Consider the following 13,887-nt stretch of genomic DNA (forward strand, 5'->3'; position numbering starts at 1 on the left):
GGACGACGGATGCTCTCATTCTAGAAAACTGCATATAATATGTTTTCTCTTAGATGTTGTCCCTTAACCAACTTTGCAAATGGTAAATTTGTAATTAAATGAACTATTAAATGGGTAGGTAAAATAGAATGTAGTACTCTTTCTCAATTTATCATTTTATATGCATTTTTTAATTTCCAACTTTTTGTGAGCCTTATCAACATAGGCTTGGCTCCTCTTCAAATTCATTGGTCAAAATAAAGATGTTGATTTTTCCCATTTGTCTTTTACCTTCAAAAGCAAAAGAATCAAGACCCAAATCAACACTCATGGTGGTGGGCACAACGTCCACAGCCATAGTGCCATTCTTGCCTTTACTGAATTTCTTTCAAGACCACAAAATGCATATCCCCACCAGGCACTAGGTATATGATAATTGAAGTTTGCACGAAAGAGCTCTATGGCCAGCAATGTAACTTAAACCGAGTTTCAAATCCTTGTTCTATTTAACTCCACTACAAAATGATATAGGAGTCAGCCTATTAGGTTTTCCCCGAAAAAAAGAAAAAAAGAAAAAGGAATTTGAACAATACAAACAATCCAAAATTTTGAAATAACAATATCAGGTCTCAAAGAACACAAATCAGACCCTCCACATAGAGTAATTACATCGCTTTTGACGACTGTGTGTGATGTTTGATACTTCTTTTACTTTCTCTACAACCACACTGAAGTCAGAATTGAGTCTGTACGAAACTTCCAATCCTTCTAGGGTTAGGTGATACATTATGTCCCCAGAAGAACTTGGGGGCTGCTCATTTCCAGGGCTCGAAGCTTCTTCATCGTGGTCATTGTCTGAACTATCATTCAACTGTTTACCATTTTCTGAGTTAATGAAGGAATCATGAGGTCGATTTCGTTGAGCCAATGATCTAATATCCCATGAAAGCACCTGCTTTATCAAGTTTTTGAACTCGTCTGGTGAAGCATAGAGTGAATTATTTCCCTGCAACAAACCAAATACAGATAGAATGAAAGCTAAGCATAGGAATTGGTGCTTCATACTTCTGAGATTCTGGAAAGCCTTTGTAAGGACCGGCACAACTCGCCTTTCTACTCTTGTCCCAGTTAATGTGGTTAATTTTTGAACTGTTTTGAAGATAAAGGAATAACATTTCTACACAGAAGATTTTCATGGCTAATTATTTAGAGTAGAAAAGAGCATGCTCTCTTTCCTTTTCCCCCTCTTCCCGGGCAAGTTATTTTCTCTTCATAAGCAACAATAAACCTTATACTATCAATGAACTTTTAGTTAAACACACTCCGCATTCAACAAAAGTATGTGTTTAATAGAGATCTTCCCTAACGAAGCATAAGATGACAAAGGATAACGCAACCAATCTATCAAATTTGTAAAGTTACAATAGACAAGACTAACAATCATTAAATCTTGAGTTGACAAACCTTTCACAACCGTGCAGGGAGTGAAAAAAGGAAGCGGACATCTACCGACCCAGATATGCATGATCTGCTAAGAACTCCCACAGGGATTTTCAACAAATGCAAGTTAAGAACCTAGATTGATGGAAGACAAAATATAGCAGTCTTATTGATTATCCCCAGGTAGGATGAGGATCTCACAGGATGATGAGTTGTTGGATCTTCTAGAGTTTGATTATTGTGGTCTTATCCTCCACTAGATTCAGTGCCTAGACCTCGAGTTCTACCAATAATAAAAATGAAGAGAGAACTATATAGTTCTTTTGATAGGAAAGATAAACACGTATAGTTGTCGTGAAATTGCACACAAGGTAGAACAATTTACAGCAACACAACCAATCCAATGATGGGGCACATATTTGACGTCAGCAGTAGTCAGTTTCTCTCTTAGATCTCCAAATTATTCAGGGTCGAAATTTGACATTCAGGTTTCTCTTTCTTAATTTTCTTGGATTATCTTCAGGTGCTCAATTACATCCTGTTGATTCCTGCTCTCTTTTCTTTTCCCTTGGCCTTTTATTTTCCTCTTGACAAGTACTAATGGGCTTAATTCATTGTATTTGTACTATCATTCACACTGTAGCTGAGTCCCTTTCTTAGGCTTGTTTTTATCTCTTTCCAGTGTTGTGAAGAGTTTGGATTTTACTAGTGAAGTGCTAGTAAGCAAGCTATTGGCACAATTTGTAAAAAGAACTGAACAATTAGTCAAAGAATATAAAGGAATGGACATTCCCTTTAAACTATGGTAAAGGTGTGATATTTTTAGTAAAGATTAGAGTACTCACTGCCATTTCCCAGCAATCAGCAAGTGTGGAAGTGAACACCTCAGAGAAACTAACAGAAGCTACTGCTAATATACTGTCCGCCTGCAGAATACATGGATTATTAACTTAAAACAAGGAGGGAATTGATGACATAAGTTACCAGAAGAGTACAGACAAGTTAAATTGGCATAGGAAGATGCCTCAGAGGTAGGTATGTTTAGTTTAAAATCACAATACACAGTTGTACACCAATATTTCACAATCTTCAAAAAAGGCAATTATATAGGAAAACTGAAATATCTACAACTACTATACATGTATAGTTCTCCCTAAATAGATATTTGAAGGTTTTGGTTATCTATTTTCAATGAACAGTTAAACCCCGACATGAATCCATGCTGCAAATCTAGTCTCCACTGAAGTGGAGTCTTTATTCAGCACATATGCACTATAGTGTATGAACATCTTTTACCAACACACTACGTGTTCAACCTCCAAGATTAATAGCTGAAAATACTCATGACCATAATGGAAGATAGTTCTCTAATCATGCAAATGGTAAATCTCGTATGTCATGAAACTATAAAATTTACAATTTCAGGAAGGACATGGAAATAATACCGCTAACCACTTTGGCACTCTTGCTCCTTGGATGCTGTCGCAGTAGGGAATATAAGGTTTGACATCGAGTACAGGCTGTTGGTAAAAGTAAACCAAATAAGTTTGATTTCTAAACTAAAAAAATCAGAACCAAAGAAAATGGATGCGGCCAGTAGAGAGGAAAAATGTAAAACTTACTGTCCCATCAACCAAATCCACACCAGAGAGTAGAAGCATATGCCCTTGTACAGCCTCCACCTAAAGTATACAGTGTAAATGTATAAGATTCAATACTTTCCCTCTTCCATAAGCATATTTTCATTCTTTTTTATGTGACGTCAAAATTTAATTTATGATAGGAACTCATATCAAATGGTATTAAATTTATTTAGTGATGAGAAATAATTAAGAATGGTTATGATAATTGATGACAAAAAGTATAACCATGTTAATATCATATGAATGATCAACATTAAATTATATGCGTCATACTTTACACTACTTCTCTAAGTGTCATAGATACAAAGGAACTTAGAGAGTTAAGAATAAGGTTAAATAAACTTTTAGTCCTTGAAGATGGTCAGGTTCCAATTCCTTCCTTGGTTAATTTTGTCCTTCAGTAATTGTGTGCGTGCTTGCCACTGAGGTATTTTATTGACTATGTCGCACATGCCATGTAACCACCCTAACTAATTTTCTTTGTCATCTTATAAGATTCAATACTTTCCCTCTTCCATAAGCATATTTTCATTCTTTTTTATGTGACGTCAAAATTTAATTTATGATAGGAACTCAAATCAAATGGTACTAAATTTATTTAGTGATGAGAAATAATTAAGAACGGTTATGATAATTGATGGCAAAAAGTATAACCATGTTAATATCATATGAATGATCAATGTTAAATTATATGCGTCATACTTTATACTACTTCTCTAAGTGTCATAGATACAAAGGAACTTAGAGAGTTAAGAATAAGGTTAAATAAACTTTTAGTCCTTGAAGATGGTCAGGTTCCAATTCCTTCCTTGGTCAATTTTGTCCTTCAGTAATTGCATGCTTGCCACTGAGGTATTTTATTGACTATGCTGCACATGCCATGTAACCATCCTAACTAATTTTCTTTGTCATCTTATCGTACTATTGAGAGAGAGAGAGAGAGTCATGGTCAATATACTTTTTCTTCACATTAAGCACCATGCCACCATTAGCTTCCAGTCAAAGGCTTTCGTTGCCACTATAATGGCCTACCTCATAACTATTTCCTCACCACAGTTCAAATCACCATGACTGGTTCAGGAAACTATCTCTTAGGGAACAAAATCACCATGACTGGTTCAGGAAACTATCTCTTAGGGACAAAAAAGCATTTTGACCAAAGAATAAAATATATGAAATTCTGGAAACAATACATGCAGAAACATATAGCCTGCCTGAGTAAATTAGTTAAGGCAGATTAAGAGGGCCGGAAGCTCATGCTCCCTTCAAAAGCTATTTAACCTGCCAGTGTAAATTGGACTTTCTGAATCCATCTTTTATTAGAAGTCAAATTGTTTGAGACACTAAATCAGACTGGAACAAACTATATATGGTTTGTTAGAATCAGAGCATCCCACCCAAAACTAATTGGAAATGGGTGGAGAGGCACAACACAAGACATATATCATAATGCAAAGTTTTACATTCCTCATGTGGGATATCTCTCAACACACCCCCTCACATGTGGCATGACATGAGTCAAAAACATGGACAACTTAAAAAGGGTGATGTGGGAGACCGTGTGGTCGTTGGGCCTAACATGACCTAACACGTGGATAGCCTACTCGAAAATGTTGGAGAACTAGTAGACCCATAAGCTTAAGCTATTAGGGAATGAGTGCACAATGTATATCAAGCTTACACCGTTATAGAGGGAGAGAGAGAAACATATAGGTGAAATCCTACTCTGCACATTGCAAACCCACAAGAAGTGGGGAATGGGGACCGGAGGTTTCAAACTGGAAACCAACGTTCTGATGGGTGGAGAGAAAGAAACTACTAGACGGGCTTGGATTGCATGAGATTAGTAAGCTCTGATAGTTCTCGAAAAAAGTACCTGAGATTAGTCTAATGCAGAATGTAGATGAATCTTCTTTCAAGCTACTATATAAGATGCAATATTCAGCAGCAGTATAACCTTACCTTGGCAACACTGAGTCCAATGGGGGATGGCCTGTGTGGAGATCTTGTTGCAAAGAGTCCCTTCCTTTCACCGTTTAGTGTTGGCACTCTTACCTATCCATCCAGTCAACCTTTATATAGAGTTAAAAAGAATAATTAATAACTGAAATCACAGAAAGCAGTATACCAGTATTCAGAGGCACACACCTTGGCCTTGAACTTTGACTTAGTTGGATCTTTCCAAAGCTTCTCTAGATTTGTATTTTGATGGAAAACATATATAACCCAGCAGTGAGAATATTCTCCAAGACCCTCAAGTGATGCTGGAGGAACACGAGCTGTATTAAAGATCAAACAGGCCCTCGAGAGAGGCACAAGTACAGGTTGCCTGGGAGTCCCATTCCTGCACAATTAAGAAGTGAAAGTCATCAATGGGACTTCAAAGAGACAAATTTGCATGCACAACAAATATGCAAAGTTTGTCTTGGCGAGATCAAACATGCACTTTTTGAATTCCTTTTATGTTAACAAAGGAAGAAACAAATCTCAGGGAATCGGAGATGACACTGGTAAACTAGGAGAACTAAAACCCTGCAAAACTAAGCATGCACAAGCATGAGGTGCAACTGCAAAATAAAGGTTGCCTAGTATGCTATTCATGCACCAATATAAACTGCACGTTTGGGTATAGAACTGCGGCATATCACTCTAACTCTATGATAAAACTAAGCTTCAATATTTAATTTATCTATACGATTCCTTTTTCTTTGGCAAATGACAGGAATGATCCCACATACCCACTGGGGATTGAACCCCTGAACTCAACCTCAACCCTTATTTTCTAGAGGGAGAAAGGTGCCACTAAACCCAAAGACTATTGGCTATCAATATGAATGTTTTAAAAAAATTTATGGGAAGACATAGAAACATGTAATTTGATTTTGCTAAGCACTATTGACAGTTTTCACCATAATTTGATTTTGCTACACATAAACATGTACAAAAGCATCAATGGCAGAGCATTTGCAAAAATTTTACAAAACTCAGAAGAAAATAAAAATGATTCCAATTAACTCATTTCTCGATTTGGAAAGTAACATTCTTTGGATATCTTTATCCAGTCAGTCAGTCTGATCTTTATATTTTAAGTCCTTGAGTATCATCAGATTTCTTCAACAAAATCATGAAGAGTAAACACTTCTAGTGATCTGATCTGGCTATTCCTCACTCACCTAATTACTCTGGGTGCAATAAATTATATACTTATCATTTTGATAAATGTGTGACATAAAAATGCAGTCAAGGAATGAGAAACAAAGGATCTCTAATTTGGAATACCAAACGCCGCCCACCCAAGTACCTGGTAGAGAAGCATGACTGTATGACACCAATAGGTGCCATGGGGTAAGAATTCAGCTCCACATTATCCAACTTTGGTTGCGTTAGTGCTTTCCTCAAAGCCTCCAATACAAAATGAAAATATCTTAGCAAGTAGAATAGAAATGTGTGATGACATATTAAGGGCCAATGATAAGAATCAATAAAGTTTCAGCTCATTGACACTGAGATCCTCATATAATATGAAATGAACACAATTATGATCTAGGCAATGCCTAAGCATTTACGAAATGAATATAGACAAATAATTAGGGGACTTGGATACCAAGCAATCAAATTTCCAGTTACATAGGTATATATTCAATAAACCAATTCAATTAAATACAGAAACACTGCCTTCTACTCTCAGTTAGATCTCTGAGAAAGTGCAAAGATAATTATTTTCAAGTAAGATTCTTTTTTTTTCTTCTTCAAAGAGGCAAAATAAGGCCATTACTAACAGTCAGCTTGTTAAAGAGGCAAAAGGGTCAGTATCTTTTGATTTTTTTTTTTGGTGGGGGAGGAGGTGGGAAGAAAAGGGTACCTGCTGAGCCCGAATTCGGCCTTGCCTTTCAGCAGCACAATTGTCTAAGGAGGTCTTGAGAGATTTCTCGAGCTCTCCAATCTTGGAATCCAAATCCCTCGATTTTCTTTTCCAAAAATACACTGTTACAGACCAAAAGAACAATAAACTACAAGGACCCAATGCAACACAAAAGGAGAAAACAAAATTTGTATACATACAAGAAAAGGCAGTGGAGGCGGAGAGAGCTGCGAGCGCAAAGGTTATGGTGGCTGTTAACCATTTTGATTCTGTGCTGTAGCCCATCGATTCTCACTGCTAAAATAACTTCTTTTGGGTTTGAAAATGCATTCGCTAAACCAGAGTTGTAGGTTGAAATTATGGAACTCTCTCAGCTGCTTAGCGCTGGCTGCTGTCCAACTCTGTTTGATTAGCCTAAGGAGAGATGTTTTGAGTGCCTTAATTAGTTAGCACCCGCCAAGACCTATTAAACTAAATCTCCCCCGATTTTTCTAACCCTAAAGTATTAGGGGTAAAGTCAATTACTATTTGAGAGGATTTTGAAATACTTTTTCTCATATTTTTAAAGTGACTCTTACAGATTCTACGTTTGAATTAACAGGGATGTATCCAATCCATATTTAAGGGGTGTATCTAATTCAAATTTTTGCAGTGGGTTAGGGTTTTTGGGATTTTGACAAAAGTCAGAATTTCTATATTGATATGAACCAATTTTCTTGTTTGGATAAAAAATATATAGAAATTTAGAAATTTGGAAATTTTGTACGGGAAAAAACATGGAATTTGGAGGTCATAAATACCAACTTTAAATTATATATAAAAAGTTGTCATTTCTAAAATTCAAAAAGAGATCTATTTTTTTTATCCATAAAGATAACTTTACAAGTAGAAGTTAAATTCCATATTTAAATCTATTATCCAAAAAAGGAACTCTACAAATTCTAGAATATTAATTTCAGTTATTTTAAATTCCATAATTTATGAATTCATTTGTATTTTTAAATTTCTTCATCCATTTTTATTTATTTTATATATAGAGTTTAAAAGTCTGGAAGTATTCAATTTAGATTTTTAAAGAGTTTATAAAAGTCTGGTGGTATTCAATTGTGACATTTAAAAGTAGTTAAAAATATTTAAAAGTTTGGTGGTATCTAATTATCACTTTTAAAAAGTCTTTAAAAGTTTGGCGGTATCCCAAAAGTTAATGACTTTTAAAAAGCTTATTTTAAGGCTAATTGTTAAGAGCAAAAATATTGCCAATTTACCAGTGACTTTTATCAACTTTATGAAAGTATTTACGAATTTGTCAACTCTATGAAAGTCACTCACTTAAAAAAATAAAGTTTTTATAAGTATGGATTGGATACACCCCAATAATGACTTATATGATTTTATTTATGGATTTCTATGATTAAGATTTTTTACTTATGGATTTTAAAAGATTTATATCATAGAATTAATAAGAGTTGAAAGGACAACATAGATTTAACTATCCATAAGTCTTGTGGTATTTCCTAATAGATTTTTTAAGTGAATGAATTTCATAGAGTTGCTAAATTCTTAAAGACTTTCATAGAGTTGATAAAAGTCACTAGTAAATTGGCAAAACTTTTGCTATTAACAATATAAAAGTATACAAAAGTCATTCTTTTAATAAGTTTTTTAAAAGTCAATCTTTTAATAAGTTTTTTAAAAGTCATTAACTTTTTGGGCACCACCAAATTTTTAAAGACTTGTTAAAAATCACAACTGGATACCACCAAACTTTTAAATACATTTAAATAGTTTTTAAAAGTCACAATTAAATACCACATGGCTTTAATAAACTCTTTAAAAATCTAAATTGAATACCTCCGAATTTTCTATCAAAGTCTTTAAAAGTTTGAATTGAATACACCCCTAATCTCTTCAACATACTTTATTTTTTCTTAGATCCAAATGACTGAAGTTTTGATCAAGAAAGAAAGTTGCTCTTAAAAAATGCACATAAAAGCTCCCAACCTTAGTACATAAATCTTCAACATGAATTTTCTACTTCGACAAGTCATTCAATGCTACAATATATCTCACTTAGGATTCCTAAAAGCAATGATAACTAAATCCCCAAGGAGAAATATCTTGCTGATAAATATGTCCTTGTTAATCGATTGGGCTTTTTTACTTTCATTTTCAAGTCTTTGGCACCTCAGTCCACATCTCCCTAAGTAACCATTATCTAGTAAAAAGCTGATTTTGCAATATAACCAAGGTCAAGTTTTCATTCAAGAGCTCAAGCCTAAAAAATATTAGTCATAAAAAGAACACCAAATTAAGGGCGTAATAACAACTTAGAATCTATAAGCAACGTGTACAACTCAGAATATGTTAAGCATTGTGCCCAACTCAAAATCAGTTATAACAAGAACTAAAAACTCCAATATGCTTAGCTAAGGTCGTCGCATGATGTTTCCCTCTTTTCCGAGGTGGCAGATGGAAGCACCTTTGGGATTTCTTCTTTTAGATTGTCTAGGCCTGCTACCACAAAGTCATTGAATGACAGGTTTGAATTGTTGTGTTTGTGCTTCTCACTTCTAACCAGTCGATTGATAAGCCAAACAAGGAAAGGAACCTTCTCTTGGCCTTGGTCCTTTCACATCCTCGGGGTCAAGGATTTCTAGGATTTCTATCAACTTCTTGGTTGACATCAACTTCATTGATTACTTTTCTTCTAGGATTTCTATCATGTGCAAATAAGCCTTCGGAAGTTTGGAGTACGACTTCATGGATTGGGCTTGGTGGGTGGCATGATGACCTCTAGGTTAGTGTTAGAAATATACCTTAAAGCCAAACATGTGATATTGCTTTCTTGATATTTCATCATCACTAATAGGCATGATCTTTGTTTTGAACCATGATATTTGGTATGTTATCATAATAGTAAAACAACAAGTCCATGGAATATGAAATAGTATGAGAGCTATGCAATGAGATTGGATATAAGGAGACCTCTCATACTTCCACATTATTTCCTAAACGTTCCTGGTTGTAGGATTATCAATTGGGCGTTGATCATCCACAAAAACTGGTACACATTATATCTGGTCAATAAGGAGAATGACAAGTCTCAAATCATTGTGTGAAGAGACATTAAACTAAGTGTGTAGGTGCTTATAGGGACAATTATATTGAACGCAATCAAACTAAGAGTTCTAGGATGAAAGTCTTACTCACATATCAAACTAGAACTCAAGTTGCAATAGTGTAAACTAATCCTCCGACCCATCATAATTGTCTTGTGGATGAATCGTTTGTCTTTGATATCACTATACGGCCATTGAAAGAAAAATGACTCAAATGTGATTTTCAGGATTTTCGACAAGCTTACAGAGGGAAGTGAATGTACAAAAAGGATTTCTGCTATTAGTAATGAGATAGAATGCTCCAAAGATATGATTGAGAAATCTTTGCAAAGTATTGGATATAATTAGAAAAGAAGTTTCTAAACATAACTAATGTAATCATATAAGTGGAAAATTCATATTAGGGTTTTGATAAATGTATCCATACCCTGATAATATGAATTAGGAGCACTATAATAGAGAAGGACTCAATTGCACAAAAATTCCAACTTGAATAGGTTCTTCACCTTTTCTGATTAGCTTGGGTAGCCATGGCTTGTGGAACTGTAAGGCCTGACATGTTTAATTCAGATTTTTTCTTATAATTTCTTTCATATTATGGTATGTTTGTGAATAGGGCTTGGCGTAATGACTTACCTAAGCTTATTGTAAGTTTTTAGGCCCAAGATACTTTAATTTATGAAAGCCCAAGCAGGTTATGTGAGCGGGCTGACCCTCCTATATGTTTTAAGAGGTCAGCTAGGGTTCTAGCACGAGGGTTAGGGCTGGCCCATTAGATGACACATTTAAAAGCAAATTTTAGGGTTTAGCTCAGCTAGTTACAAAGGAAAAAACATCAAAAAAAGTGAGAGAGAGTTCGGAAAAGGTAAAAAGGAATTTCTGGAGGCAGACTAACATCTTGAGCTTAGAGATGAGGGTTCGGGAAGGTAACAATTGTTTCTCCTTTTGAAATTTTGATATTAAGCCATTAGACATCCCAAGATTTCTGTATATATAAAGATCTTTGAAATTTGACAATGTAAATTATGGGTATTTTTCAAAGTTGGTCCTTTGACGTTGATTCCAGTCTTCCAGTTACGAATATCAGTTTCATAATTGGTAGACGACGTGGAATTTGAACTCCGTTTGACCTAAAGTTTTGGTATGATCAAAAGAATGATGGCTACTATGACTCTGTAAAATCTCGTGGTCATGGGACGTATGAGTATCTTATAACAAGTTTATGAAGTGGACTGGGTCAGGATATGATGACTTGATAGACTATCTTTAGGAACAGATTGAGAGTCTTTTATGGACTGATATTTGATACTAAAACAACTCAATATTTTTAACCTAAGTAGATTAAGATCTTTGATTCATGCATATGAATTTTCACGATTTTTTTTTGTAAAATTCATGTGGTGGCTGAACACCACCGTTGGACAGCTGAAATTCTAATTTAGGGTTTCATTTTTGGTATTCTTTTCGAGGACTAAACAGTGGAGTTTTGTTTTCAAATTTTTACCTTAAGACTCCCTGTATGTCTATTTTAAGCATACCAATTCTGGAACCGTTTCATGTTTGGTAGAATTTGCGAATATTATTTGAGTACACACTGCCAGTGCTGGCAGACTACTTTGCCTTTGTATAGAGCCTTAGAGCAACTCCACCCATTTGCCCTTAGCCATGGCAAGGGTGGAGATAGGGCAGTCACTATTCACGTGAATAGTGGTTGCCCTTGCAAATAGTATTTTGTGTTTCCACCCATTGCCATGGCTAAGGGCAATTACTATTTATTTTTTTGTTTTTTCCCCCTATTTTTTAATGAAAATAATTAATTTGGATAATATTTTCAGATAAGATTTCCGGATTCCTACGTGCCAAGACTATTCATAATCAGATAAAATTTTCGGATAAGATTTTTGGATTCAAATTTCGGATGAATTTCAAAATTCAAAATTCAGATAAATTTTTGGGTTCAAATTTCGAATGAATTTCAAAATTCAAAATTCAGATAAATTTGGGTTCAAATTTCGATGAATTTCAAATTTCAGATAAGATTTTCATCCAATAAAATCAAGCCACGTGGCATGTCTATCTTGCCAAAATTTTCTATAAAACCAGAGGCTCAGCTCATACCTCTCACACCACATCTTTCTATATTTTCATTTCTCAGAGTTTAGATTTCATACTTCATTCATTCTTAATGGAAGAATTTAGGAGATACTTGGAGAGGCAAGAGTAAGAAACAAATGAGAGAAACCGTAGAGTAGATGAAATCAATGAGGTGCAGAGACAAGTCGATGAGCAAGTTCTCATAGCAGTGGCTTTGCAAGATGAAGAGAACCAAGGTCGCCGCCGTGGTTCACAAGTCGGCCACCGCCGGAATGTGGAAAGACATAGGCATTCTCGGGGTAAGAATCTTTTGAAATATTATTTTATCCCAACTTCTTTGTACTCTGATGTTGATTTTCGAAGGCGATTTAGAATGCAACCTCATTTGTTCAATAAAGTCATGCATGATATTTGCAATTATGATGCATACTTTGTTCAAAAGTGTGATGCTACTGGGGTTTTGGGGCTTCTTCCGGAGTAAAAGCTTACAGTTGTTATACGAATGTTGGCGTATGGAACATCTGCTGATCAGGTGGATGAGATTGCCCGGATGAGGAAGTCCACTACGTTGGAGGCTTTGGTAAGATTTTGTCAAGCAGTTGAAACTCTGTATACTAGGGACTACCTGCGTAGACCTACTCCCAGGGACCTCCAACGGCTTCTACAAAAAGCCGAAGCTTGAGGATTTTCAGGAATGATTGGTAGCATCGACTGCATGCACTGACAATGGAAGAATTGCCCAACTGCCTGGCAAGGTGATTACGAAAATAGAAAAGGCCAAAAAAGTATCATCCTTGAAGCCGTTACTGGCTTCGACACATGGGTTTGGCATGCCTTCTTTGGAGTTGCAGGATCCCAAAATGATCTCAACGTGCTGGGTCAATCCCCGGTCTTCAACGATGTATTGAGAGGCCAGGGCCCCAATATCACCTATCAAGTCAATAATACAGTGTACCAGACCGGGTATTATCTAGCTGACGGCATCTACCCGAGGTGGACCACTTTTGTCAAATCTATTCCGAATCCCCGATCCCAGAAGCAAAAATTATTTGCTATCTATCAAGAGGGATACAGGAAAGATGTCGAAAGGTGTTTTGGTATCCTTCAAGCTAGGTGGTTGATTATTCGAGGTGCGGCCCGTATGTTTGATGAGAAGATCCTCAGAAGCATTATGATGACTTGCATCATCCTCCATAATATGATTGTGGAGGATGAGTATGATTATGATGCTTTAGAGGTGTACGAACCGGATCCAATGAACACGGCCTTGACACGGATTTATGAAAGGCCCATAGGGCCAAGTGGAGAACCATTTGAGCCGGAACCGTTGGTGAGGGATGGTCATTTGATGACCCGAATGATAGATCGATATACAGAGATGCAATCTTCGTATATTCATGAAATGCGTCAAGTTCACTTGATGGAGCATCTATGGGCGGTGAAAGGCAATGAAGAAGAATGATGGAGCATAGATGCTTTGGTTATGTTTTATTTAGTTATGGTTTGGTTGTGTTGTATTTTTATTTATTATGCTTTGGTTTATGGTTTGGTTGTGTTGTATTTTTATTTATTATGCTTTGGTTATGGTTTGTTATTATTATTGTACCTTGTTTGTAGTTTTTTTTATTTTTATTTTGTTTTGTTTGAAGTATGGAATATGTTGAATAAAAAGGTAATTTATTGAATACTTTGTTTATTAAATAACGAAATCTAATACAAGTCATTACGAATTACTACTACTAAAATAAAA

The 13,887-nt window shown here is 35.5% G+C and overlaps 1 protein-coding gene across 2 annotated transcripts; it reads right to left on the bottom strand.

Annotated features, from left to right (window-relative positions):
- Positions 422 to 7,406, bottom strand: LOC18788890 (tRNA (adenine(37)-N6)-methyltransferase). 2 transcript variants are annotated; one of them, XM_020556097.1, is made up of 10 exons: positions 7,125 to 7,406; positions 6,925 to 7,046; positions 6,364 to 6,464; positions 5,211 to 5,406; positions 5,025 to 5,117; positions 3,042 to 3,101; positions 2,865 to 2,939; positions 2,265 to 2,345; positions 1,444 to 1,507; positions 870 to 985 (listed from the first exon to the last, which is right to left on the bottom strand). In XM_020556097.1, exons 1-10 carry the CDS (start codon positions 7,207 to 7,209, stop codon positions 978 to 980), a joined length of 885 nt encoding a protein of 294 aa, XP_020411686.1. In that variant the 5' UTR covers positions 7,210 to 7,406; the 3' UTR covers positions 870 to 977. The 2 variants fall into 2 exon arrangements, with proteins under 2 accessions (XP_020411685.1, XP_020411686.1); XM_020556096.1 differs by lacking the exon at positions 1,444 to 1,507 and having other exon boundaries at positions 422 to 985; positions 7,125 to 7,394.

Source organism: Prunus persica, chromosome G1 (assembly GCF_000346465.2).
Source record: "Prunus persica cultivar Lovell chromosome G1, Prunus_persica_NCBIv2, whole genome shotgun sequence".
Taxonomy (NCBI): Eukaryota; Viridiplantae; Streptophyta; class Magnoliopsida; order Rosales; family Rosaceae; genus Prunus; species Prunus persica.

Coding starts and splice junctions, on each gene's coding strand:
- LOC18788890 (XM_020556096.1), bottom strand. CDS start 7,209: ATGGGCTACAGCACAGAATCAAAATGGTTAACAGCCACCATAACCTTT. Junction 3,102..5,024: donor TTGGACTCAGTGTTGCCAAG/GTAAGGTTATAC, acceptor TGTATACTTTAG/GTGGAGGCTGTACAAGGGCA. Junction 2,346..2,864: donor GAGTGCCAAAGTGGTTAGCG/GTATTATTTCCA, acceptor TGTATTCTGCAG/GCGGACAGTATATTAGCAGT.